The sequence below is a fragment of the Alexandromys fortis genome, unplaced genomic scaffold (assembly GCF_014885135.2).
Source record: "Alexandromys fortis isolate MF-2015 unplaced genomic scaffold, M_Fortis_MF-2015_v1.1 scaffold_26, whole genome shotgun sequence".
In the NCBI taxonomy this organism is placed as follows: Eukaryota; Metazoa; Chordata; class Mammalia; order Rodentia; family Cricetidae; genus Alexandromys; species Alexandromys fortis.
In genome coordinates, this window is record NW_026067894.1 from 7,013,197 (window position 1) to 7,039,059 (window position 25,863).

The following is a 25,863-nucleotide window of genomic DNA, read 5'->3' on the forward strand; positions in this document are numbered from 1 at the left end:
AGCGCGGAGGGCGCGCGCCGCCTGGCCCGGCGGAAAGTTTTCCTGGAGGAGTTTTGGCGGCGGCAGCGGTGACCGGAGCGGGCCATGGACGCGCTCAAGTCGGCGGGGCGCGCGCTGATCCGGAGCCCCAGTCTGGCCAAGCAGAGCTGGGTGGGCGGCCGGCACCGCAGTGAGTGTGTGCGCCCCGGGTCGGGCCTCCGCGGAGCTCGGGGCCAAGGTGGACCGGGCGGCCTCGTCCCGACCCGAGCGGCCGGGCCCCGGGGATCATGCCGGCTGCGTCTGGGGAGGGTCGGCGGGGAGCGGGCTGAACTCCGGGTCCCCAGGTGAGGCGCGGTGAGGACTCCTAGAGCCTCTCCACCCGTTCCAGCCCAACCCACGGGGTCGCCTCTAGACGACCCGCAGGTCTCGGCTCTGAGGAGCGAGCTCAGCCCGGTGCCACCCGAGGTCCTCTCGCCCTCCCTTCTGGACGCGTTCAGGTGGCGAGGCTGGCGTCCAAGCTATTTTCAAACCCTGTTTTCCCTCGTACCTTCCCCTTGGGGGCTGCCCAAGTCCCTGGGTACCTAGGCAAAAGGCAGACTGACTAGCTGCCACTTCTCCCGGGCGTCTGGAAGAGCGGAGAGGAGCCTTCCCCAGTCACCTCTCGGGTTACTCTCTGGGAGCCGTCACCTGGCACCCTACCCTGAGGCCTGAGAAACCTAGCTCAGGTCCCTCCCTTTTGGGGAGTCGTTTATAGGGGATCACCCGAGCCTTTCCTTCTAGATATGAAGCCTAGGCGCCTGGACTCCGGCATAGTCTCACCTGCCACCCACCTGGGGCTCACTGGCAGTACCCTTCCCTCCGCTCCCAGCTTCTTGCCAGCACCTTGCCTTGCCCGGCTCCACCAGGGGAGCCCGAGTTCCCTGGTCCCTGGAGCGCCAGCGTGTCTGGGCCTAGGGAGCCCGCCCTGCCCCTCCTCTCTCCCACTGTGGTGTTCCAGCTGTGGGTTCCTCCTAGCCCTGACTGGCATTGGGAATGTGTGCTGGTGCCTGCTGGTGGGGGTGGGGTCAGGGGCCCCTGGGGCAGGGCATGTACCATCTTCCACACTTGCTGACTCCCAAAATAGCCCTTCAAAAATTCGTGGGATGTGACCAGGACTTTTGAACGTGACCTTCCCTTCCAGTGGATGAACCCTGTGGTTTTCTCCTGGGACAAGGGAAAGAAGGGTGGGTGGGGAGGAGGTCCGAAGAGGAGGGAGCCAGGAAGCAGAGATGAATCTGGAGGACCAGGGTGCATTTTGGATGGCGAGGTTTCCCTGTCATTTCCACTCTAAGGCAGAGATCACTTACTCCGTCTTGATGATTTTGGTGTTCCAGCCTGCAAAGTGGGGATAAAATCCCCCTGGGGCTGGGGATGTGTGTGGTGTGTAGGTGCTTGCCTAGCTTTCAGGAAGTCTTTTGATCCTAAATTCTTGGTTCTGTCGTCAGCACTTCACAGATTGTTTGGTAGCGGCTCTAGTCTGTAATCCCAGCCTTAGGGAGGTGGAATTGTGGGGCGGGGAGAGGGGGGCTTGCGCAGGGGTGGGGGTGGGGGTGGGGGGAATCAGAAGTACACTGTCATGCTGTGCCAAAGAGTGAGTCCAGCCTGGGCTAGTTAAACTCGGTTAGTTAAACTGGTGCTAGTGTATTTTCCAGGTTGTAGCCCAGGCTGGCCTGGAACTTGCTGTGTAGACCAGGTGGGCTTTGTGCCTCTGCCTCCCCCCAGTGCTGGGATTAAAGGTACACATCACCATTCCTTGTCCTCCTGGCTAAACCTAGTTCTTAACCCGGTTTGGCCAGCTCTGACTGAGATGGGAGTGGCAGTCTGTCTGGACCCTGAGCTCTCTCTTCTCCCCTCTCTGCGCCTCTCAAAGCTCTGTACTTAGAATGAGCTCCTCAGAAGCCTGGCTGTCTTTGGTTAGGTGTCAAATTCATAATCTTAGTTTACCAAGAAGAATATTACTTGCCTGGGACTCTTGTGTCTGTGTTTTACTTACCTGGTGGTGGTTTTGATGAAGGCAGGCTCCTGCTTTTGTGTCTGGTGTTTGTGACTTCTGTTAGATCATTAGCTCCTGGGAGGTGTCAAAGCTTGCTTATCTTCTGACCCATTTTAGAGATAACGGACAGGGAAGTCCACCCACAGCTCCAGACACGGAGAGGCAGAGCTTCCTCAGCCCTGGGATATTAGTCACATGCTTTGGGTTTTTCTGGCTGTTGGGGAGCTAGGGACCCCCACTCTGGGTTTGGCTGGCTGGACATAGGTTAGAGGGGACCTACGTGAGAGGTTGGGACCTACTCAGCCAGTCCTTGGGTCTAGCTTTCATGATCAAAGGCCAGAGCCTGTTAGATGGGAAAAGGAACTTGCTCTCAAGCCTGAGGACCCACGTTCAATCCCTGGGTCCCTGGTGGTGGGAGGAGAAAACTGATTGCCAAAGGTTGCCCTCTGACCTCCACACGTGCTCTCTGGCACATGGGCTTCTCTCCCCCACATGCCCACTAAGTGTGGGGGAAAAAAAAAAAGAAAAGAAAAAAGCTCAGAGGGCAGAGCCACCGCCTGACCTGGAAAGAGGATTCCCTCCTTCTCAGGGCCATTTTCTCCTTCTCTCTGGGAACCATAAAGATCATATCTCAGCACCTGACCCAGAATCAGGATCTCTTCCCCAGCTCAGTGGCTTCCTAAAGGTCCTGGGGTCACTTTGACCCTCAGATTCCTGTATGGGTAGTGCTAGCCTGTCAGAGAACCCAAATGATTAAAAAAATAAGATGTCTGTTCCAGTAAAGGTAATTCATGACTCTCTATGGGGCCTATTCATATTTCTGTATAGGATTCTAAATACTGCTGGGCATAGTCCTTTAACCCACACCTTAACCCTAGCACTGGGGAGGCAGAGGCAAGTGGATCTCCGAGTTCCAGGACAGCCTAGTTTAAAGCCAGTTGCAGGACAGCCAGAGCCACATAATGGAGAGAACTTGTCTCAAAAAAAACCAAAACCAAAACAAAAAAACCCAGAATGTGACAACAGTAGAGCACAGTGAGTCTGAGTGTGTCTCACACTCACTCACTCACAGTGAGTGGTGTGTACTGTGATGGTTCTCACTGCTGGTGGAGGAAGAGACAGAGGGAGAAGGCCGCAGATAGTCGGTGAGGCTAGAACAGAATGCTAGAAAAAAGATAAAACAACAGAGGGGCAGCTTTTTCAGATAGAGTGGGGATTGTGTTATTCTAGCTGTAGCCGCTGAGACATGGGTCCAAGTGCAGATTCTCTGGGAGGATTTCCCAGGAAGTATGGTGAGGATAGCTGAGATGGTAAGGCAGCCTCCATAGTGGACAGAGGGGCAGCCCTTGGGCCTTAATTCTGAGGTCCCTCGAAGTAGAATTAGCTCTATGCTGTCTTGCTTCTGAATGGCAATGGCTGGAGCAAGACCCACTGGATTCATGACTGGAGGATCTTGCAGATGGAGACCACGGTCCTCCAGTTTGTGAGGCACCCCAGGCGCTGGGTACCACTAACAGCCAGGCTGCAGGCAGAGTGGCAGGCGCTGGCGTCTGGTGTCAGAAAGTGGTGTTCGTAGAGGGGATCAGAGTAGTAGGTCCTGGCAGCCACCTCTCTTAAGAAGCTGGCCTGGAAGATCCAGGTGAGTCCAGGGAGGGACGTGGGAAGGGGATTTGGCAGTGGACCGGCAGGTCTGAGGGACATTGAACTGGAGGATCTCTGATTACTGAGGGAGGGGCAGGATGTTTGAGGAGACAGGTCACCCACTGTTGACAGAGGTCAGACACTCTCTTTGGGTGCCGAGGCATGTGTCAGTCACCCCTGCCTTGCACTGGAGGGGCTTGGTGGTTGCAGGATGGGGTGTGGGGCCCGAGTCTCGGGGCTGTCACTTAGGATTTGTATTTCTTGCCTGTGGCACTGTGACATACTGATCTCATAAAACACAGTAAGCTGCCACATGTGCGTGGAAGCTCTTTGCACCTGATGGGTGGCGGTGGCAGTGGCTGGTTCTCACAGGGCTCCAGGTGTGGTTTCAGCAGGGTCACGTGGGAGCTCATCTGGCCTCATGACAGCCCCATGGAGTGGGTACTGTTACCTGTTTCGAAGTAAAGAAACTGAGGCGCAGGAAGGTTGAGGGACTGACGAGCCTTTCGTTGCACTGACTTTTTTCTTCTAGTATAGGTAGGAGGGAGCTCTGACTGAGGTAGCCATCACTTCATTATTCACCTTTAAGAATTATCTCAGTGGTTTTAGTTTTTGAAATCGGCTTAGTCTTTGTTTTGTTTTGTTTTTATTTTGAGACAGGGTTTCTCTGTGAAGTCCTGGCTGTCCTGGAACCTCCTCTGTAGACCAGGCTGGCCTCAACTCACATCTACCTGCCTCTGCCTCCTGAGTGCTGGGTTCAAGGGTGCACTGCCACAATGCCTGGTTCTTAGTCTGTTCACATTCTGAAACTTTTGCCATGAAAATCCTGAGAGACCCACTGGGTTTGTCGAAGATTGTCATGTTCCTGCAGGGCAGAGTTTAGGTCCCCTCCTAGGACATCCTGCCTACTCCCAAGTCACCCTCACCAGGCTTGGGAACCAGACTGTGTCCCTGGGCAGAGGCTTGTCTTCACTGTACCTGTGGGTTGGCTGCAATTGTGGTGTTCAGACACCACCCAGCCAGGTCCCAGCTATGGGGGTCGGGGCAGGACGCCCAAGTAGCCCTAACCCTTCTTGGGACCTTTACCAGGAAGCAGCATGTGGTGGGAGCTGAAGCTAGCCTGGACTTGCGGTCCTGTCCTGAGCTAACTCCCATAGCAGGCCATCTGTAAAATCATAAAATGAAAATAGCGTAGTCATTACACACCACAGGGCTGAAAATAACTCAGACTGGAGTAAGGCACAGGCCTGTATTTGCCCAGGGGCCTCTGGGAGCTCTGCTTGGGAAGGGGTGCGGCTCTGGCTCCTTGCTGTATGTGGTGTCTGGTGGTTGGAGACCACACTGGTCTGTCTGTTTGTCTCAATGCTCTTTCTTGGGCAAGTTGTGGGCGCCAGAGGCCTCGAAGAACCTCAGTAAAGAGTAGGTCACGTGTCCAGAAGCACAGGCGAGGAGGCTGGCCTGCAAGGATAGGCAGGCAGAGGTGATGGGAGAAGCGCTCAGGGCAGAGGCCCTTTCAGCGCCACAGCCTGGGGAGCAGACCTGAGGACAGGTCTTTTGAAGAGAGGCAGGCAGCTGCTGTGTGAAGAATCGGCAGAGCCCTGCTCAAGGCAACAGCCATAGCCAGGATTGAGCAAGCCTGCAGATACCTGCCCCTGGACCTGGCCCTCAGCCTGCACCTTTGTCCGCCATATCTCATTATCTTGCCCACAGCTCTGAACAGCCCTGTGAGCCTAGTGCAGTTGCTTTCTCTATTTTATCCTGATTTTGAGAAAGTCTTGCTATGTAGCCCTAGCTGGCTTGGAACTCATTATGTAGACAGACCAGGCTGTCCTCGAACCCACAGAGATCCACCTATTGGGATTGGGGGAATGTGCCACCACAGCCACCCTTTATTTCTTAAGTATTTTTATTTTTTAATAGTGTGCATATGTGTGTATGAACATGAGTGCAGGTTCCTGCAGAGGCCAGCCTATGATGTCCCTCTCGGGCTGGACTTAGCAGCATGTGTGAACGGTCTAACCAAACCCGCCCCGCAATGCACTCAACTGCTGAGTCATCTCAGCCCCCAATTCGTCTTTGTTTTTTTTTTTTTCTTTTCTGAGACAGTCTTGTGTACTCCAGGCTGGCCTCTAACCGGCTGTGTAGCCGAGGGTAATCTCTAACTTCTGATGCTCCTGCCTCTACTTCCCAGTGCCAGCATTATGGGTATGCTCCACTATACCTGGTTTGTGGGGTACTGGGGATAGAAACCAGGATGTCGTGCATGCGAAGCAAGCACTCCACCAACTAAACAACACCCCAAACTCCTTTCCCCCATTTTAGAGATGAGGAAATAGAGCTCTCACTCAGGGTCATTCAGAGTATCAAACAAAGGCCCTCACTCTTAGCCACTGGGCTGGCTTGCCTGCCTCTGATTAGGTGCCCTGGGAGAGGGTGAATGTGTGGATCACTGTGTAGCTCTAGCAACGTAGACCAGGCTGGCCCCAAGTCCACAGAGATTTGCCTGCCTCAGCTTCCTGAGTGCTGGGATTAAAGGTTTGTTTCTTATACACAATCTCAAGGTGTGTTGTAGGCTAGCATCTAATTTAGAGTCCTGCCTCTTCCTGGGATTGCAGGTGGGTACTGCCATGCCTTGTTTGGAAAGAGCATTTTGGATATTGAGAGAGTAGATGTTGCAGTGTGGCAGGAGCTTGTGTAGGGACGTGTGTTGGGGGGTTGGGGGACGCTGCTTTCAAACAGCCCAGCTGTCACTGAGGGCACCTCCTCTCTCTGACTCACTGTGTCATCTTGAATAGGCGCTGCACCTCTCTGGGCTTCAGTTGGGTCAGCTGTCAAGCTACAGGCCTGGGCAGAGGGTCTATGAGGCTGGGTCTGGTAGCCAGTGTAGAAGTTGGCAAGCAGTACTATAGAGAAGGGTCAGGTCGGGGTAGGAGGACAGCAGAAAAATGTCAAGCATTTGGGGTCAAGGAGGAGAGAATGTTTTGACAGCAAAGAGAACACCAGTGACCTTGGCAAGCTTTGGCCCTTTGGAATGAAGTGAGCGGAAGTGGCTTTGGACCTGAGCCAGGGAAGGGCTGAGGCAGAGGAAATGGGAGAGTGGGACCCAGAGATAGGGGAAGGATGTGTGCCTTAAGGCAGGGATGGATAATGAGAAGAGGTCACCCCTGATTGATTAGTTTTGCCTGCCTGAGGCCATAGTTGAGAAACTGGGAAGCACTGCTGTCTATTGGCATCTCAGGTTGGAAATGGTGGGCTGGGTATCCAGGGCTGTGAAGTCCTTTGACTAAACTGAAGGCAGTTTTCCTTGTGGCTAGTTGTGTGGTCCAGTGACCTGGAGCTCAGGCTGGTGTCCTTCGCACTCCAGTTCCTCCTCCTGTTCCTCCACTGTAGAATGGGCTGTAGAATGGGTGTGAAAGACCTTCAAGGCCGCTGGCTGTGCCTATTGAAGTGGCCTTCACTGTGCTCATCCTGGGAACAGGGCTGCGAGCCTTGGTTTCTTCCAGAGCAGGGAGTTGTTCTGGCATCCTCATTGCCTGACCCAGGACTCTGCTTCCTTCTGGAGGACCTAATGGATGGGACATCCTGTTGGACTTTAGGATTGTCTTAGTTGGGGTTTAGGAGGCCTGCAGGGCATTGTGTCAAACAGCTGGAGCTGAGAGTATTTAGGACGTCTTTACACTCAAAAGATGAATACCAGTTGTGTGTCCTCACGAGTCAGAGTCACCTGGGTCTGAGAGAAGGGGTCATACTTGCAGGTCCCTTCTTGTTCCCACCCACAGTGAGAGGCAGCTTCTTGCTCAACACAGATCCCAAGCCATGAGCCATGGAACGAAGAGATAGCGTCCCTGGAACTCAAGGCTCTGGACATGGCCCAAGAAAGTAACAGGGAGTCTAGAGGGGTCAGGGGCATGGGGTGACAGGAGGGGCCCTAACAGGGCTGTGCACGCATCCCCAGTGACCTCACTGTCTTAAGTAAGCTTGGCCCCGTTACCCACTGTGTGATGGGTGCCCTTAGCCTCAGCTCTAAGGAGGAACTGGAGAATGGGCAAACCTTCCCTGGGGTCTGCACTCTTTCCTTCACGGGGACCAGGTGGGCCCCTTCCCAACTCTCCCCTGCCCTGGCTTTCACTCCACTCACTCCTTGCTGACGTTAGTGATGGCCAAGACATCTTGGAGGACCCTTCCCACGTGTCATGGCTGCAGCCCAATGGAGCCAGTGACATCACTTAACTCTAACCCTAGTCCCTTTCCTTGGGCCATTGTATCTTTGCTGGTCCTCAACCCCCAGACTGCCCAGCTCTTAAGCAAGTGTGGGCTGGGATGCACCAGCTGGTGGGTGACTCTGCCTGTATTTACCGTGGTGGCCTTTGGCCCATACCTTCCGTTCTTGAGCCTCAGTTTCCTTAACTGTAATGTGTGTCTTCTATTGCTATGAAGAGACCTCAGGACAATAACAACTCTTACAAAGAAAACATTTAATTGGGGCTCACTTACAGTTCCGAGGTTCAGTCTATTATCATCATGGGGAGACATGTCGGCAGACGTGGTGCTGGAGAGGTAGCTCTTACACGTTGATTGCAGGCTACCGGAAGTAGACTAAGTGTCACACTGAGGAATGAGACCTCAAAGCCCACCCCATAGTGACATTTCTCCTAACAAGGTCACACCTACTTCAACAAGATCAGGCCTCCTAATAGTGCCACTCCCTTTGGGAGCCATTTTCCTTCAAACCACCATAATGTGATAGTCCTCATCTTAAAGAGTCAAACTGAGGACTCATTGAGGAGGAGGGACCATTTGCCCTCAGCCATCTCATCATGAGATGGCATAGCCAAGTCTCGACTCTAAACTGACTGTGACTTGGTTTAACTTCCTGGACTTTGGAGTGGCTGTCTGCAGTGTGTGTGACAGGTTGTGGGTGCCCCTAAGGGTGGACGGGGACAGTATATGTGAAGCTGGCCAGGTTTTGGGTAGGCTGGGAGGTAATAGCTAAAGTAAGGATGGGGGTACCCCAGGGCCCTTTGTAGGTGTGCTGAGAAGGTGGGTGGCGAGAGCCAGGCCTGCTCAGCACACTGAGGGCTGTCTGTCCTGTGCTAGAGTTGCCAGAGAACTGGACGGACACTCGGGAGACACTGCTGGAAGGCATGGTTTTCAGCCTCAAGTATCTTGGCATGACGCTGGTGGAGCGGCCCAAGGGCGAGGAGCTCTCTGCAGCTGCTGTCAAGAGGATCGTGGCCACAGTGAGTGTCCAGGCAGCAAGACAGGAGCCCGGGCCAGCTCCCCTGCCCCAGCTGCCCCTGTCTCCAGGTGGGATCTGTATAACATGTGCTTGAGCCTGGCACACATTGGGTCTCCTGTGTCCAGCTCAGGCATTTGTGAAGATGGCCTTTGTGTTTGCTGGGTCAGTTAGCATCCTCTGCAGGCTACCCTGGCCTTGACTGTTTCCAGCCTGGAGTCCCTACCTCAGGCTCCTGGTGACTCACTAGCTCCAAGGAGGGAAGGAAGTTGTTCCCTATTTACCGTGTTCTCACTGCTTGGCCCACCAAAGTGTCCTTCCCCTACCTCCAAGAGGATGTGAGCTCTTTAAGTCTATTCCCTAGGGTAGCTGTGACCTATAGCTCAGGCCCTGGCATGTGATAGAGTTGGGTCCCCAGGTTGTGGTGCTGGCCTGTGACAATCTGTCTCGAATTCTTGTCAGTCCTTGGGCTAGTCCCTTCCCCTAGGAGTCCCCATCTTCCTGGACAGGGGCTATTGATCCCCTCCTATGAGGCCAGTGCTCACTGGGCAATAGGCTAGTGGGCAGCGGTTGTCCGTCTGTGCCTCAGGAGACTTGTCGTAGTGTGCTTAGCATTGACCAAAAATTAGGAAAGGGTTTGTTTGTCTTAAACTTGCATCACAGCCGTCACTGAGAGAAGTCAGGGCGGAAACCCAGGCAGGGACTGAAGCAGAGACCTTGGAGAAATGAAATTTACTGGCTTGCTCCTCATGGCTTGCTCAGCCTGCTTTCTTATATCCAGGACCTTTTACACAGGGTAATACCACTTCCCAGGGGACCGGGCCCTCCCACATTACTCACCACTCAAGGAAATGTCCCCACTAGACTTGCGAACAGGCCTGTCTGATGAGTCTCCCCCCTCTTCCCAGATGACAAAAACTAGCCAGCACAAGGTGCTGTTTGAGCATCCATTCTCCCCTCCCCCGTGGCACCTGCCAGTTGTCTGAGCTGAGGGGCCTTGAAGCAGTGAGGTACAGGCAACCAGACAGGCACCTCTGACCCCTGTGTGCCTCTAGGCCAAGGCCAGCGGGAAGAAACTGCAGAAGGTAACTCTCAAGGTGTCGCCCCGGGGGATCATCCTGACAGACAGCCTCACCAGCCAGCTCATTGAGAACGTGTCCATTTACAGGTATGCTCAGCAGGGAGTGGCCATGTCTGCTCTGCTGCTCAGGGGTTGATTGGATTGTCCTGTCTGAATCTAGGCTCTACAGCTTTCTTTGTGGACTCTGGGGAACCTAAGTTTCCCTCATTGGTAAAATGGGCTGGGGGCAGGTCCTGCTTCCCTGTGCTGTTAATGTAGTGCTGGCAGGTAACCCACAGCTCACAGGGAGGCTGCGATTGTGGGCACTGCTGTCCTCTAGCCAGCTGAAGCCGGCTCAGAGCCTGTGCTTGGTCATGTGCCAGGGAGTCAGGCTGGGGACACACACCTGTGAAAGCTCCCTGTTCTGTCTGCCTTGAACAGTGCTCAGCCCTGAGTGTCTGACTCATTGTCCCTGAGAGGCGTCATGCAGGATCTGGAACAGAAATGGAGATATTCCCTCTCTGTCCTAGGGGGCTTCAAGGCTACCCCACCTCTTTTCAGCTGGTCAGGGGTAGGAGTACAAAACAGGAGAAACAACCCAAATCCATGTTAACTATGGGGAAACTTGAGGCCCAGAGAGAGAGAGTGGCCCAAGACTGTACCATGAGGTGGAGGCTGAACTAGGGATTAAGAAACCAACTGTCTCTCTTAGATCTGTCTGCCCAGGTCCAGAGCCAGGGCGTGGCAGGCACAGGTGTGCTGGAGTGCTTCCAGAGGCCCAAGCTGCCGCCTGTAAGCCTCCATCCAGATTCTACCTGCCTTTCCTTAGCCAGCACTTCTAAGTGCCTGCCAGCCCCTGCCCTCTGAGCACTTCCGGTCTGGAAAGGAAGGAAGGGAAGGACATAGAAGACAGTGTTTCCCAAGAAGGCAGAGAAGGGGGTGTGTTGGGGAAGCCTGGGAAGACCTCCCAGTGGAGGTGGCTCCCTGCAGGATCTGGCTGATGTTATCCAGAAGCAAGGAATAGTTAGGGATCCAGATGCCTAGGATAGAAAAAGCCCTTGGGAAAATGGCACCCTCATCTTCCCTCCTGGGGTTATCAGTGATGTTATTGAAACAATGTTCTGAGAGTTGGGACTGCTTTGGTGAGGGGTGAATCTGCTGAGCTGCACCCCTAGACAACAGCCCCTCCCCCAACTGTGAGTCTCAGGATAAACAGAGGTAGGGAGGGGTTAGATAAGAGGTGAGAGACCTGGGGAGCTGAGGTTGTGAGCAGAGATCTGAAAGGCCACTGTTTGCAGCAGAGGAAGCTGGTAGTCTCTGCACCCACGGGGGCTCCTGGGCAGATCATCCGCACATAGCCCTAGCTCCACCCCTAGCCACAGTTCCAGGTCGACTTGTTCTTGGTCCTGGTCCCTAGGGAGATGGTCCTGGGTATGATCTGTTGTCTGGTTGGTGAAGGAAGGTGGTAGGCAGGGCAGTGTCTGGCTTCTCCTTCCAATTGACACAGCCGCCTCAGGGTTGTGGGTGTGGCTATCACAGACCCCTGGCTTGGAGGTTAAACAAGGAAGACTCTGTAGGGTCTTCTGTACAGACAACTGTACAGACTCGTGTGCAGTTGGGTCCAGATGTTCGTCTTAGGGCTGTGGCTCAGTGTGGGGTGGAGAGAAGAGGATGGGACTTCCTTCCTTATCCCCATGTCCCCTGCCTGGCAAGGCCAGATCTGCAGAGGCTTACCCAGTGGAGATCAGGCAGCAGAGTCTCTGAGACCCAGCAGAATCTGTACATCCAGATGTGATGAGGTGCCGTGCAGGCCGGTGACACTTATCGCCTGCTTTCCAGGATCTCCTACTGCACCGCAGACAAGATGCACGACAAGGTGTTCGCATACATCGCCCAGAGCCAGCACAGTGAGAGCCTGGAGTGCCACGCCTTCCTCTGCACCAAGCGGAAAGTGGTCAGTGGGGGCGCCAGGCCCAGAGGGGACAGGCTCAGGGACTTAAAAACAGGAGGAAATCCCCAGGAATCCCAGTGGGTGTCAGAGTCCAGAGGGTACTGCGAGGGTTGGAGTCGGCCAGGCTGGCTGGACCATCTGGCTTCGGGCATTGAGCAGCCCCTGTCCCCTGGAAGTGCCTGGGCATATTCCTCTTGGGATTATTATTGCTCGGGTTTGAGGCTGTGACCCTCTTGTCGTTAGTACGGTCTGGGGTGCAGGCCTTGTAGGGATTAGCTTTTGGATATGGGAAACCAGAGGGACCCGGTGCAAGGTAAAAGTGAGACTTCTCTAGACTGGGCTTCCTGGGGTCGGGCAGAGGCAAATGGCTCCTTTGCAACCCCCTCTGTGCCCATTTTGGAGCTGGGCTTCAAAGTGCTTTCTTGTTTAGTCTCCAGGGCAGCCCTGTAAGGTGGAAATGGTCTCTGTTGCCTTTCTTTAAGCCTTTTAATTACAACAAGGCGCACCCCAGAAGCCAGCAATTTTGCTCATAATGGCACAGCCAGCCAGGTGCAAAGTGAGGCTCAGAGCCCACAGTTCCTCTCCTCTGCACACCCAAGAGGCTGAGCACTTCCTGTCCCTGACCCCTGGCAACATCTGTTGGGGCTGAGTGATGGAGGCATCTTGGTGGTCTCCAGCGTGTGCTGGGAATGGGGAGGAGCTGGAGCTTTTCTGACTTGGTTGATGACACCTTGGTTTCTGGGGCCTTTGAGGATTGAGTGTGAGGAGGCCCCTGGTGTCAGCTGGCTCAGCATCCAAGTCTGCCGACAGCTCAGAACCTGATCCCCAGGCCCCTGGCTCTCAGAGGCAAGGAGATGAGATCTTTTTCTTCTCCATCAAAGGATACATCAGGAACTCCACAGTCTATGGGGCAGCAGGAATAAATGATACAAACATAGTGACTCAAAACAGCACAGGTTCTAGGAAGCGGCAGGCTGGGATAGGCCAGGACTTACATCCTCAGCAGCCCAGGAAAGAGCCCTGTCTTTGCTTTCCTATCTCCTGAGTATTCACAGCCCACCTACAGATGCTCATGAACGCATACTTTGTTTTCAGAGGTGCCCGTGTGCTGTCTTCCTGTATCGTGTCTGTCTTAGTCACTGTGAAGAGATACTGTGAACAAAGTAACCCTTATAAAAGGAACATTTAACTGGGGCCGGCTTACCGGTCAGAGGGTCAGGGCATTGTGACAAGGAGAATGGCAGCCTGCAGGCAGACACTGGGGCAGCAGTCGAGAGCTACATCCTGACAACAACATTGTGCCTCGTGTGGGCTTTTGAAACCTCAAAGCCCACCCCAGTGACACACTTTCCCCAACAAGGCCACAGCTCCAAAGTCTTCTAATCCTTCTTAAATAGTGCCAGTTCCTGGTATATATTCAAATATATGGGCCTACGAGGACCATTCTTATTCAAACCACCACAGTGTATTCTCACTCTGCTGTTTTGGTGCCTCTCCTTCTCGGGTTCCTGTGGTGATAATGTCTGCTGGATCATCCAGATTTATCTCCACGTCTCTACACCTTTCCTTCCCCTAATCCTCCTGTGAGGCTGTGCTCAAGGCGTCCCAGAGAAGGGGAGCAGCTAGTGTGCTGTGTAACCATGGTGAACCCTGCCCTTCTCTGGTCTGCTTACTTATTGGCAGAATCAGAGGTCACTTCATTGACCCCAGGGTCATTCCAAAGGCCCCGTTTCCTCTGCATGCCTTATTTCTCTGTAGACTCCATGTTACCAGTCTGATGGGGTCCTTCAGGGCTTCTCCCATGACAGCCTGGATCCCACAGATGGCGGGAGACTTTGGCATGAATGAGGCCACTTTGACCTAACACTGCAAAGTTACTGTGTTCTCACTGTTTGCTTCTTCCTCCTCACTGACCACACCAGGCAGGACTGCTGGCCCTAAGTTATTACTGCAGTGTGGGCACTGGTGGGAGGGGCATGCTCACGTGAAGCAGCTCTCTCTGGGATGGGGTTCTGTGCAGAACAGGGAGCAGGCCCAACCATTCAGAAGGAGACCTGGGCCAGAGGACTCTACACAGCCTGCCCCAGGACAGAGGGCATTGCTGAGAAAAGCAGAGGCTCTCTATCCCATGGCTGTGGCTAGTATAGCCTCGTGGGTAGAGGGTATAGCTCTTGCTGGACACCCAGCTGTTTGTTTCTCTGTGTGCCTGGCTGTGGTCTGTCTCCCACCTATTTCCAGCTTTTGTCACCCAGGGTTTCCAAGTTGCTCTGGGGTGGTATAGGTTCCTTCCAGGCCTTCAGGACCTTTGCTGGGCTCTAAAGCCATAGCTCAGTGGGCCAACACTGAAGGCTGTCCTGAATTGGCCTGAGATTCCCTGATTATCTGAGGGAGAAGCAGGGATGAGTTGGGGGCCTTGGCTCTGCTCCGCCTTCTGTCAGCTGTCTCCAGTTTGTGGACAAGGCTCTGCAACCTACAATTCAAGCCTGCATAAGTCTGTGGGGGAAGGGCTGACTTTGACATTGAGTCTAAGGCTTGGCTCTAGGGTGGAGGTTAGGGAGATGCCCAGAGACTGGAGACCTAAAGGATGAACAGAGTGGTGAACACGAGTGTGCCAGGCTTAGGGACTAGTCTGCATAGCACAACTTGATATGGTGTGCTGGGCCTGGAGACTCAACATCAGGCATGGTCAGCCCACAGGACCCATGGTGCAAATGTGGCCCTCACTGAGTCTCCACCTTTCCTTGCTGGCCAAGCGAGAAGCTTGGAGAAAGAGGTTCCTCCTGGGGTCCCCCACAGTGCAGCCAAGGGCTCCCTTTTCTGGTCTTGTTTGAGCATGATCAGAAGATCGCTACAAGGAAGTGGCTCACTACGCTCATGTGAGAGGCCTCAGCTCAGCAAACACAGCCTCTGTGATCAGACGTGGAGGAGGAGGAGTCTGGACTTCCTGTGTGGGCATAGGCCTGGACACCCCAGTTCTGTCTAGCAGAGGGGACAGGGCTATTTCCTCCACGTGGACCTTGGTGTTCTGGAGAAATCTTTGTGCAGAGGTTAATATGGGAGCCAGGTGAGCGCTGGCAGGGCTGATGGTGAGAACAAGACTTAGTCTGGGCTGTGTACCTGGCCCAGGTGACCTACTGATATATATATATATAGTTTGCTTAGGTGGAATGATTTAGGGACATGGACAGCTGGACCAAGAGGAAGCTGCTGGGTCATAAGACAGCCTCCCAGCAGAAGTCCCAGGAAGACTGTGCAGTAGTAGCCTGGAGGATGAAGGTCTTCCCACTGTGTGTTCCTGTGACTCATCCTGCTGGGGGTCCCTGGGGAAGCAGGCCACCCCCAGGCCTGCCCAGCCCAGACCTGTAGGCACTTGCACGCATCACTTCAGATCTCGGCTCAGGTTACATGTTTATTATGACTTACCGTCCAGGACCCTAGGGCGCAGGAGCAGGAATTTGCACAGATGAACCAGATTTACGTAGACAGCATAAACCCCTGTCCGCAGGTTCCTGCAAGCAGACGTAATGGTGTTTCCATAGTCCTGCCGCATGGGTGACCAGCCCTTGCTCCAGAGTATGGTGGTCTGACTTGGCTGGTAATTAGCCCATATTTTTAGTTCATGGGCAATTCTCAATGGTAACTGGGTCTATTAAACTTGATTCAGACGTGACAGCTTAAATTGTAAACAGCTGTGAAGACTTTCATACTTAATTACCATATTTAAGTTCCACCATAAAGCATCCTCACTTCCATCACAAATGTAAATGACGGAGACATTCAAATGAGATTTTTATACTTCGTGAAGTTTAATTGGCACAGATCAGCCAGTTTGGAGATTTTGAAATTTTTTTAAAGGAGTTTTGAAGGCAGTGGCCCCGAATTTATTTCTCAGTTAAATCGAGTTGTCTGGTGGAGGCTACTTAAGCCGGAGCTTGTTCTACAGTTGAGTGTGGTTCTCTTCTCTGGGACTTGCACGCCAAGCTCCGGGCCGGTTATTCCAGGACTGGGTAGCAGGATGTTGTAGGAGATCTGTGTGACAGCGGGACCTGTGACGCCATCACTGCCTCCTGAGGTCGCTGACTGAGCTGTGGTACCACTCTTGCTTGTAAAGGAAGCATGTGAGCTAGGGCCTCTTCCATCAGCAGATTCCAGAGGGAGGTGAGCGGGGCTGTAGAGACCTGTGCTGGTGATGGGAGAGAGGTGATGTGGGAGCCAAGGCAGCTGCTCATAGGCTGGCTGCAGTGCTGGATGGCTTCTCTTCCTTACCATCACTAACATCTTGATTCTGCCACCTCCTGCCTTGCTGGGATGTCAGTTACCAGATGTTGGCACCCTCAATGCCCTGTAACACTTGAACAATGTGGCCTCCATCTCTCTGCCTGTAGCTCACTCAAGCACAGCTTCCATTCCCTCAAGGACTGTGAGTGTAGGGAATCCTCGGCTCACCCAGGAGGGAGTTCCAGAGGTAGCTCTCACAGTTGGCTTAGATATGCCTGAAGGGAAGGAAAAATAGAGGTGAACAGCCATTAGGGGTGGGGCTGGACAGGAGGTGCCTCATTGGCCCCCAATGCCATCCTAGCATGTGGCTTCATTATGCCCCAGGCTGCTGTGGGAAATGGAGGAGCTAGGCCCCTCCCTTCCCCCCGGGCCCTCCAGAGCCTGTCATGGGGTGGGATCCCCCAACCCTCCAGTTCATACTTGCTTCTGCTGCCTGACGCTGCACCCATCCCCACCCTCATTTCCTGTTTTTCAGGCACAAGCCGTCACCCTCACTGTAGCCCAGGCCTTCAAAGTTGCCTTTGAGTTTTGGCAGGTGTCCAAGGAAGGTGAGTCTTCCCTTCTGAGCTTTGTGAGTAATGTGAACAGGGACGGGTAGAGGCCAGAAGTCAGACCTGACTGACCCCAGCCCCGTCCCCTGCTGGGCTTGTGATCTTTGAACAGGTTGTCTTACCTCCCTAGCCTCAGTTTCCCCATCTGAGGCTTCTTCAGAGTGTTTGGGTTTCAGTATCTGGAAGGTATCTTTTCTCCTGGGGGAGCTCTCATACTGCCCTGAGTGCAGTCATTCTCCTCGGGGGCTTATGGAGACAGTGTCCACAAGGGCCCCAGCATGTTGTGCCTTGATCCCACAGAGAAAGAGAAGAGGGAAAAAGCCAACCAAGAAGGAGGAGACATCTCAGGGACCCGATGTGACAGCACCCCCTCATTGAAAAGCTGTGAGTCTTGGCACTGAGCTTGTCTCCCATCCAGGGCTCCCTCCTGACCTGTTGCTGCTTCCTTTTCTTCTGTTACATCAGCAATAACAATGCCTTGTAGGTAGCTAAGAGGGTATTGTTCAGATGCACACACTAACCCAGGCGTGTCCCTGCAGACACGCATACATGTGTGTGTGCACCTGTCTGCTTCGCAGCCTGTTAGACATCCCAGCCTACCTGGTGTGTGCGCCACCCCTGCCTGGCCACGTGGAGCACTTTTAAACATTCAGCTTATGTTATGAACATGCAGGCTCCAGGGTCTACCCTCAGGAGCCACAGGGTCTCACCTGTGGACAACTGTCCTGTAGCTGGGGGTCGGGGAAGGTGTCAGAATGGGGCTCCATGTGATCAAGGTCCATCCCGCATCTGGACCAGGCCAGAGTCCCAGAGCTCCTTGGGAATGGTATAGTACCAGGGTACCGGAATATGAGTGTGGAAAAGGCTAGAGATGATGTTCATCCTCCTCCTGATGGCCCCAACTGACCCCCCCATAGTGGTTGTCACGGGGAATCTGCTGGATTTGGAAGAGGTGGCTAAGGCCCCGTTGTCCACGGTTACCACTAATACCAACAACTTGGATGAGACAGCACGGCCTCAAGTCTTGGGCAGCAACAGTGTCGTCTGGGTGAGTAGTTTGTGGCCTGCATGGTTTTGGGATCTGGTGAGCATTAGCCAGGTCTCTGAACAAGCCTGAAGTGGTTCCCAGACCCAGGCCCTGGGTGGAGTAGCTGAACAATGTCCTCTCTGAGCGCAAGGTTGTGTCCCCAGCAGGCCTGGTTCCCAGCACGGCCATCTCCTCACGATACTCAGTCTGAATCTGGGTGTCTGTACTGTTCCCTCTCTGTCAGCAAAGGCTCCCTTGTTCTGGGCATAGCAGGTTTGTGCCTGGCACCCCTCCTTCTCAGTTGTCTGAATTCGCAGCCAGGCTGTGGGCTCTCAGGACTCATGGCCAGTGCCTGACCTCTGTCAGCCTTTCGCTCCCTCAGCAGCGAGCTAACCTTCCATGCATCTCCCAGAGGAACCTGAATGGCCGTTAATTTCAATTTTCATTTGGAGGTGGTTGGCTTCAAACTGTTATTACAGAAATAGCACCAAGTATTCCAGTGCCTAGAGACACTTTATATCAGCACGTGAGAATGACCAATGGGACCACGCGCCAGCGTCAGCAGAAGCCGCCAGTGCTTGTCATAGCTCATTCCTTTCTTTTTCTTTCTTTTTTTTTGGGGGGGGTGGTGGTAGTGGTGGTGGTTTTTGTGTATTTTTTTATTTTTTTGAGACAGGTTTTTCTGTGTTGCTCTGGCAGTCTTAGAACTCACTCTGTAGCCCAGGGCTGTCCTTGAACTCAGAGATCTACCTGCCTCTCTGTGTCTTTTTTAAATTTAATTCCTTCAGGGAAGACACTGACCTTCTATGGCATCCTCCTGCCTCAGCCTCCCAAGTATCTCAGGCACCCCAAGCCTGTCCCACCAGGCCAGTTTATCTCTTCACATGATGGTACTCCTGACAATTGTCAGCTCACCTGTCGGTTGGGAACAACTTGGGTATCCCTTGTACCTGTCCGTTGCTGTCATTTGTCATGTGTCCTAAAGGCTTTGGAGGGTTTCACATAGCACTTAGCCCCTAAGGCTGAGAGGCTCTAGCATCAGTTATCCTGAAGTAGCACAGGACTGTGACTGGCGTTGGGCACGACGGAGGTGCAGGCAAGGGTTCTCTGTCCTTCCTTTGGGGCTGGAAAGCTGTGGCTCTCATGTCCCTCAGTTTACAGAAGGGAAAGCTAAGTCTCAGAGGAGCGTGACTTATCTGGGTCACTGAAGGTCCAGACATGCCTGTTCCTTTTCTTTCTTTTTTAGGGATGGGGTGGGATTGGGGGTTCAGAGGCAGGGTTTCTCTATGTAGCCCTGGCTGTCCTAGAACTTGCTCTGTAGACCAGGCTGGCCTTGAACTCAGATTCTCCTCCCAAGTACTAAGATTGACGATAGATGGCACTACTGCCTAGCTGAGACACGCCTTTTCTTGTCCTGTGCCCCAGCCTTGGGTCCATGGGCATGACGCTTGCCTTCGCTAGTTTCCCTAGGCACCCCCTCCCAACATACATACAGGTCCTGGGTCCCTGGAGCCCCCTTGGGGAACATGGACCACTCAGTTCTTACTTCTTGCTTTGTTTCTAAGGAGCTGGATGATGGCCTGGATGAAGCATTTTCAAGGTAATACTTTGAGGGCTTGTGCTGGGGATGTGGGCCTCGGGCGACCTGGCTTTGCCCTCAGGTCTCTGTCCTGACTGAGAACTCGAGTGCCCTAGCCATCTACACTGCCATTCTCGAGTTCTTCCAGCGACAGGGAGCTTATTACGTAGGATGTCTCGTATGTGAGAATGCTTTTGGGGTTCAGTCAAAATGCAGGCTCAGCCTGTCATTTTGTAGCGTGTCACTAAGGCAGTAGGCGAGGACTGGACCACTGGGGTTCCTAGTACTGAGTCTAGACCCTCAGGCCTCCCTCCACCCCTTTGGATATACAGCCCCTTCAGAGGCTTCCTGCTTAGGGTTAGCACCGTTGCCATTTCCCTACCAGCTCCTGGTGTAGCCAGGGACTGACCAGCAGGTGAGACCCTTCCCAAGGAAACAGCCCTTTCCCCCACCTTCCCTGCTTCAGTGACCAATTCCACCCACATTTGAAAAACAGTTTCATCTGCTTTTCCAGAATGTCCAGTTGTCACGGGTCCTTGTTAGCAATCTCAAACCTCTGTGTGGCATAATCCCAGGCCGGCCCCATGTCTGCTGATTCTGCCCACGAGCACAGCAGCTTGTATCCATCAGCGCACAGCTGTGGCCCTGGGACTCTGCATTTTTCTCAGTGTTGTCAGAAGCCTCCCTCCAGGCGTTCACACAGCCCAGGAACCCCTCCTGAGGGCAGGGCTGCCTGGTACTGACCCTCTTTGGCACCCTGTTGTCAGGGGACATTAGCTCCCCTGCTGAGCTTTGAGTCTGGCTATTTTCCCACTCACGTCCCTTCAGGCCTTCTGTCCCCATGCTGGCCAGGCTCTCCCTGTTGCTTAACCCCTGCCAGCTTCCCACCTCTTGCTTGGCTCACACAGCTCTGCCTTCCAGGCTGGCACAGTCACGGACGAACCCTCAGGTCCTGGACACTGGACTGTCAGCACAGGACATCCACTACGCACAGTGCTTATCGCCCACCGACTGGGACAAGCCCGACAGCAGCGGCATCGATCAAGATGACCTCTTCAACTTCTGAGGGCCTAGGACTGGCAGGACACAGCTGGCCTTGACATGTGATGGACCAGAAGCCACCTGCAGCAGGGCAGCCATCTCCAGGAGCCGTCAGCCACTCTGCAGAGCTTGCAGAGGAGAGCTGCAGTCAGGCAGGGAGAGAGGGCGGAAAGAGCCTGGAATACCCAGGTTTGCATCAGGCACTCGTGGTGTGTGCAGGCCAGGGCCTGGCCTCCTGGCCTATGACCAAAGCATTCCATGATCCTTTTCTCGGGGGCACTCACTCCTCAGGCAGTGAGAGCCTACTGTTCCTTGTGCACTGGAGGGGACATGGCCTTCAGGGAAGCTTCTTCGGGGCTCTGAGAGGCAACCCCTGACCAAAGACACATAGCTCTGCACTTTAACTCTCACAGGTGGACATGGTTTGAGGTCCTCGATGGTGCTGTGGGAGAAGCGCTCGCTTCCTGCCTCCCTCCACAAGAGGGCACAGTCCCTGAGGTGGTCTGTATAGTGCTAAGACCTAGTGTACCGGCTGCCCAGACTCCCAGAGTCTCATGGCAACCTGGGGAACATCTCTGCGTGGCTCTCAGGGCGTCCCCAACAGGCGAAGCTGAGCCTGCTCTTCTGTTTTGTCTGTGTGTCCTGTGTGTGTCCCCATCTTCTGCCTCCTCATAACCGTGGGATGATACCAAAGCCTAACACTAGGTTGTGGCAGAATATTTCTCATCCATTTTACAGATAAGGAAACTGAGGCAACACGTGGTGGGGTTGGAGTTGAGAATAGAACCCAAGTCTGATACCAAAGCTTCTGTCTGTGCTGCCAGCCTCTCACAGCCCACGCCTCCTTTCTCTCTAGTTTTGTTGTCCTCCCAGGAACCAAAAAGCCCCAGCTATTTTCTGACCAAAATGTGTTTCATAACAAACCATCTGGTGCCTTTCCACACAGCACTGGCGCGGGCCTCCTTGCCCTGCTAGCTGCCACGCTGCTGTGTTTTGAAGATGTGTTTTGAAGTGTGTCGATTCCATGGGTTAAATGGAATCCTCCAGAAGCATCTCGTTGTCCTTTCCTGATGCTGCAGCCCCAGTGGTCCCCGCACCCCAGCTGATGGTCGAGCAGTCCAGTGGTGAGCTGTCCTTAGTTTCACTGCTCCCATGGCTCTGGCATCCTGAACCTCAGCCAAGCCACAAGCATCTTTGCATGGCTAGGAGCCCCCAGTGGCTAGGCTTGTGAGAGCAGGAGAAACACACCAACCAGCATGACTTACTGAGTGGCTGAGTCAGACCCTTGCCTTGGGGAAGGGACTTGGGGAACTCTCCTTAGAATCAGGGTAGCTCCCTTTCCCCAGCCAGCTCCAGGGTCCTGAGCATGAGGGGCTGCCATGGTGTGGGTAGTGCTGTGGTCTTGAAAAGCTGTTCACTGCTGCAAGGCTGCCTCTGAGGAAGAAAAAGTTAAATGTTCCCTTTTTAAAAAAAGTATAAGCACCACTCGGTATTGCTGATGACAAGGGGCAGTGTCATAGCTCCTGCCCTTTGGTGATATGAGAGGCAGTTGTCGAGAGCCTGGGGGAGGCCACAGCCCTTGCAGCACCGGAGTGGAGGGTGATGGCGGGATCCCCGTTGATGAGCCAGCGGGGCTCCTTTCTTTGCAGCTGTCACCGTGTGACAGGGTACTGATGAGTGACAGGGTCTATGTGTTGACACTGACAGTGTTTCTAGCCATGTGTCCTGGCCAGACTCTGAGCCCCTGAGACATGAGTGTGTGAGGTGTGGGTGTTCCCCTGTGCACCCTTTCTGGGACAGTATCGTTCCCACAACTCCCATGACTCAGACTTGCAGACTTATCTGTTACTCCTGTTCAGGTCCTGAGCTTGGTGCCTTGGATGAGCCTGACACATGTGGATTAAGCTTGTGTGGTTTTGTGTGATGGGGACAGAGGTGGAGGATAGGGGTTCAGTGATTTTAGAAACCCAAAGTCCAGCTATGGCCCTGCGTTAGTTACTTGCTTCCTTGAGCCTTGGTTTTCCTGTTTGTAAGCAGGGTACAGCAATCTCCCATGTCTGTGTCCCAGGATTTTGAGACTGTTGTCCACTATGACGTTATTGGTAGCTCATGCCTCCGGTAGCTCACAGGTTATCTCTGAGCAAGAGGTCATTTGGATCGAATGTGTAAAGTCCCAGTGAACTCGGACAGAGTACTTCATGTGTGCCGGCTGTCATGACAGAAGTCATGGAGAGCCCAGATGTCTTCAATTCCTATTGCTGAGGGTTCCGAGCTTAGCTAGAAAGATGGCCCTGTCTTGGGCACCTGGTGGGGCCACAGCCCCTTCGCATATCCCTGACCCTCATCCTGTCATGTAGGGATTTCCCAAGAGCTGGCTGTGATCCAAGTGCTCAACACTCCTGCCCAGTCTCAGTGACCATTCCAGCAAGGCTGCAGTCCTCGAGTTCCTTGGCCTTGTGTCTGGGGACTCCCCAGCCACTGCTCCTTCCTGTAGCTTGTGGGGGTCTCGGGCATTTATGCAATAGTCCTATTTCGTGTCCAGAGGCAGCCTTCTGATGCCAGCCGAAGAGCAGACTCCCTGCGAGGCCCAAGTGGATCAGAGCAGTCTAAAGAATTCTTTCTTCTTTGCCCCATAATTTGAAAAGACACTCAACAAGCTCATCTTTCGGTTTAAATTTGGCCAACGCCTTTAGTCTCCGGATGTCTCAAATTACAGATCCCGAGCCCAGCTGCCTGCTCTTTCATGCGGAACAGATAAAGTGAAAGAACAAAGCCACCTTTCAGATTTGACGTGACCTTCAGCTCCTCTGGGTAGACGTTGGGTTGGCTCTCCAGGAGAAGCCATCACAGTTAAACCTCACGAGGGCTTTTCAGCGTCTGTGCCTGGGACACAGGCTTGAGCCTGGCCTTGCTCCATCTTCCCTGGTGCAGCGGTCAGGGTCCTTGTGCCCGACCTCAGCATTATCAGTCTGCCTTGGCACAGTAGGAGGGGGGTAGGTGGTCTTAGAAGTAAAAAAAAAAAAAAAAAAAACAACGGAAACTTTCGTTTATTCTTTGACAGTTTCATACACGTAAGCATCATCTTGGTCCTGTGCACTCTGCTCCCCTCCCCCCCAAACTCCAGCATCTTCTTTTCCCCTTTTCCTCTTTAATGCTTTGTAACCTAAGTCCAGTTATCCTGCCCGGTGAAGCGCTTGCTGGCCTCGTTGGCTTGCTCTAGTGCAAGTAACCACAGCTGCAGAGAGTTCTGGGATGTGTTGTCCATGTCCTGTAAAGGACAGCATTTCACAGCTCTCCCCTCCCCCACAGTGCCTAACGGTCTGTGTGCTTCCTTCCCCGCAGTGTGCCCCTGATCCTTGGGGAGGGTGTGAGAACAGTCTATGTCAACCCTTCTGTAATCAGCCCTGTTTAGGACTGAGCACCCACCAGGCCCCGTCTCAGCTTTGACCCATTGAGTCTCTTTATTAACTCCTGGCCACTGTCGAGAAGCCACCTAGCCAGGGTTAAGGACAACCCTGACCTATAGGTATAAACATAGGTGGTATAGGACATGTTGCCGTGTCCTTCAGCAAAGTGATAGTAGTAGGTTCCCCCTGGGCCTGTCACTGCCATAACCATGGGCTTTTGGCCAGGTTTGTGGTACCAGCCTGAATCCCTTCCTGTAGAGCAGGTCTAAATCCCCAAGTGGTTGGTTATCCCCATAACCTCATGCCGCTACTGCACCAGTGGACACACTGCATGGTAGGCCGGTGTTGTGGCATGCAGGGCTGGGTTTCCTTCTCCCAGTGATTCTCCCGGCGACCCGCGTGGCTCCTTCCTGCACTGAGAGCTAATCAACAAGGAGGGAGCTTTTGGAAAGTTCAATTTGATTTCTGTGTTATACAGCCAAAGTGTGTCTTATGCAGTGGAATCTCTGGGGCCTCCCTGACCAATAAACTGTAGGGAGGTATCCCATGTAGTCTTGCTTCTTAGGTTGGGTACAGGAAAGATGCAAGCTGATTTGAGGCTCACATTCAGGAAGAGGTTAAGTCAGGGATTTGAACCCCAGGCTGTCTGAACCCAAAACTTATGCCGCAGCACCAGCAGTGGGCCTGACCGCACGGGCAGTATCGGCAGGTACCAGCCACGTAGATCTATCGGCTGGAGTCTCTTGACTTTCCAGCTGGCTGCCCCTCAGGCAGCTACTCTGGACATGCCCAGCTCAGGATACTGCAGAACCATGTGCCCCTCACATAGGCCCCATCTTTTCCCGGGTGACATCGTCCCCTCTGCCAGCTTGAGAGTACTTACCACAGGAGGGACATTGAGTCCGAGAGGGCTGGAAGGAAGGAACCCTTGACGCTGTCCATGGTTTGAGCCACTGTAGTGACTGTAAGTGGTGTCTATGTGAGGTGAAGGCACTGAGGCCCATAGAGATTCTACAGGCCTGAGGCCCAGATCCTCTGTTCACTGTCCTGGAGTAACCCCGTATCCGCAGGTCACTGGAACACTCCGAGAACATGGCCTTGCTTGCTGGGAGCTCCTGAGGCCAGCTCAGAAGAACAGCCTTGACCAAATGCCAGCACAGCACTGCTAGGGCAGCTGGGAGCTCCCAGCCAGGACAGGTGTGGGCTGGAAAACAAGGTCATGCTGCTGGGCAGCCATGTCTGCACGTGTCTGCTGGTCACCAGCTTGGCCTTGTCTCTGGGTGACAAGAGGCCTCTGCTCTTGATCCTTCATAGTCCAAGGGGCATGGTTCCCATCAGTCCCGGGTCATACAGACTGGCCTACATGAGTGAGACATTGGAGAATTGAGGGGTGTTGCAGGGAATGCCAGCTGGGCTGCTGAGTGAAGGGAGTGGTCCTGCTGGACCTCAGAAGGAGTAGGAAGGTTGGGATACCTTCGATGGCTTGGTAGCTCTGATGTTCAGGCCCTGTCTGAGTCACTCCATGGCCAGGTGCCCAGGCACTACCTGGCTCCATGTGGCTATGGCTGAAACATGGCAGAAGGGGGTAGACCCAGTCTCAGTTTCTGAGAAACTGGGCAGCCCCAGGTCAGTGGCAGCCCAGCGGTTTGTTGGTCACCAAGGTTCTGGTCCCACAGACGCCCCTGCAGGCCCTGATTGAGGGTGTACTTTGTCTTCATTGCTCCCAGCCAGCAGCCCTGCAACCCTCCCTGGGCCACGTTGCTGAAACTGGGGTCTAACGCTATATCCTGACCAAAGATCTTGCTTTCCAAAGTGTTTTCAAATAAAGGTTCTAGAATCTGAGTGTGTGGTATGTATGCAGACACAAGTGTGTCGCAATGCATGTGTGGGGATCAGGGAACAACTTTGTAGTGTGGTCTCTGTCTGCCTTTGTGTAGGGTCCAGGGGTTGAAGTGATGCCATTGAACTTCACAAGAAGCACTTTTATCTGCTGAGCCATTTTGCTGCCCTTGCTAGACTCTTAGTGCCAGGGAGAACCACCTGCCTACCTCCTGATGACTGGTAGGGACATGTGCACCACT

At 53.7% G+C, this 25,863-nt stretch overlaps 1 protein-coding gene across 2 annotated transcripts; it reads left to right on the forward strand.

Moving 5' to 3' along the window:
- Positions 1-25,624, forward strand: Ldlrap1 (low density lipoprotein receptor adaptor protein 1). Of its 2 annotated transcripts, none has more exons than XM_050152993.1 (9): positions 1-169; positions 8,750-8,892; positions 9,944-10,056; positions 11,788-11,902; positions 16,653-16,725; positions 17,029-17,112; positions 17,646-17,776; positions 19,324-19,355; positions 20,256-25,624. In XM_050152993.1, the coding sequence occupies exons 1-9, from the start codon at positions 85-87 to the stop codon at positions 20,398-20,400; spliced, it is 921 nt and encodes a 306-aa protein (XP_050008950.1). In that variant the 5' UTR covers positions 1-84; the 3' UTR covers positions 20,401-25,624. The 2 variants fall into 2 exon arrangements, with proteins under 2 accessions (XP_050008950.1, XP_050008939.1); XM_050152982.1 differs by having other exon boundaries at positions 2-169; positions 19,321-19,355.
- Positions 25,625-25,863: the final 239 nt, after the last annotated feature.

Coding starts and splice junctions, on each gene's coding strand:
- Ldlrap1 (XM_050152982.1), top strand. CDS start 85: ATGGACGCGCTCAAGTCGGCGGGGCGCGCGCTGATCCGGAGCCCCAGT. Junction 17,113..17,645: donor CACCCCCTCATTGAAAAGCT/GTGAGTCTTGGC, acceptor ACCCCCCCATAG/TGGTTGTCACGGGGAATCTG. Junction 19,356..20,255: donor CTGGATGAAGCATTTTCAAG/GTAATACTTTGA, acceptor TCTGCCTTCCAG/GCTGGCACAGTCACGGACGA.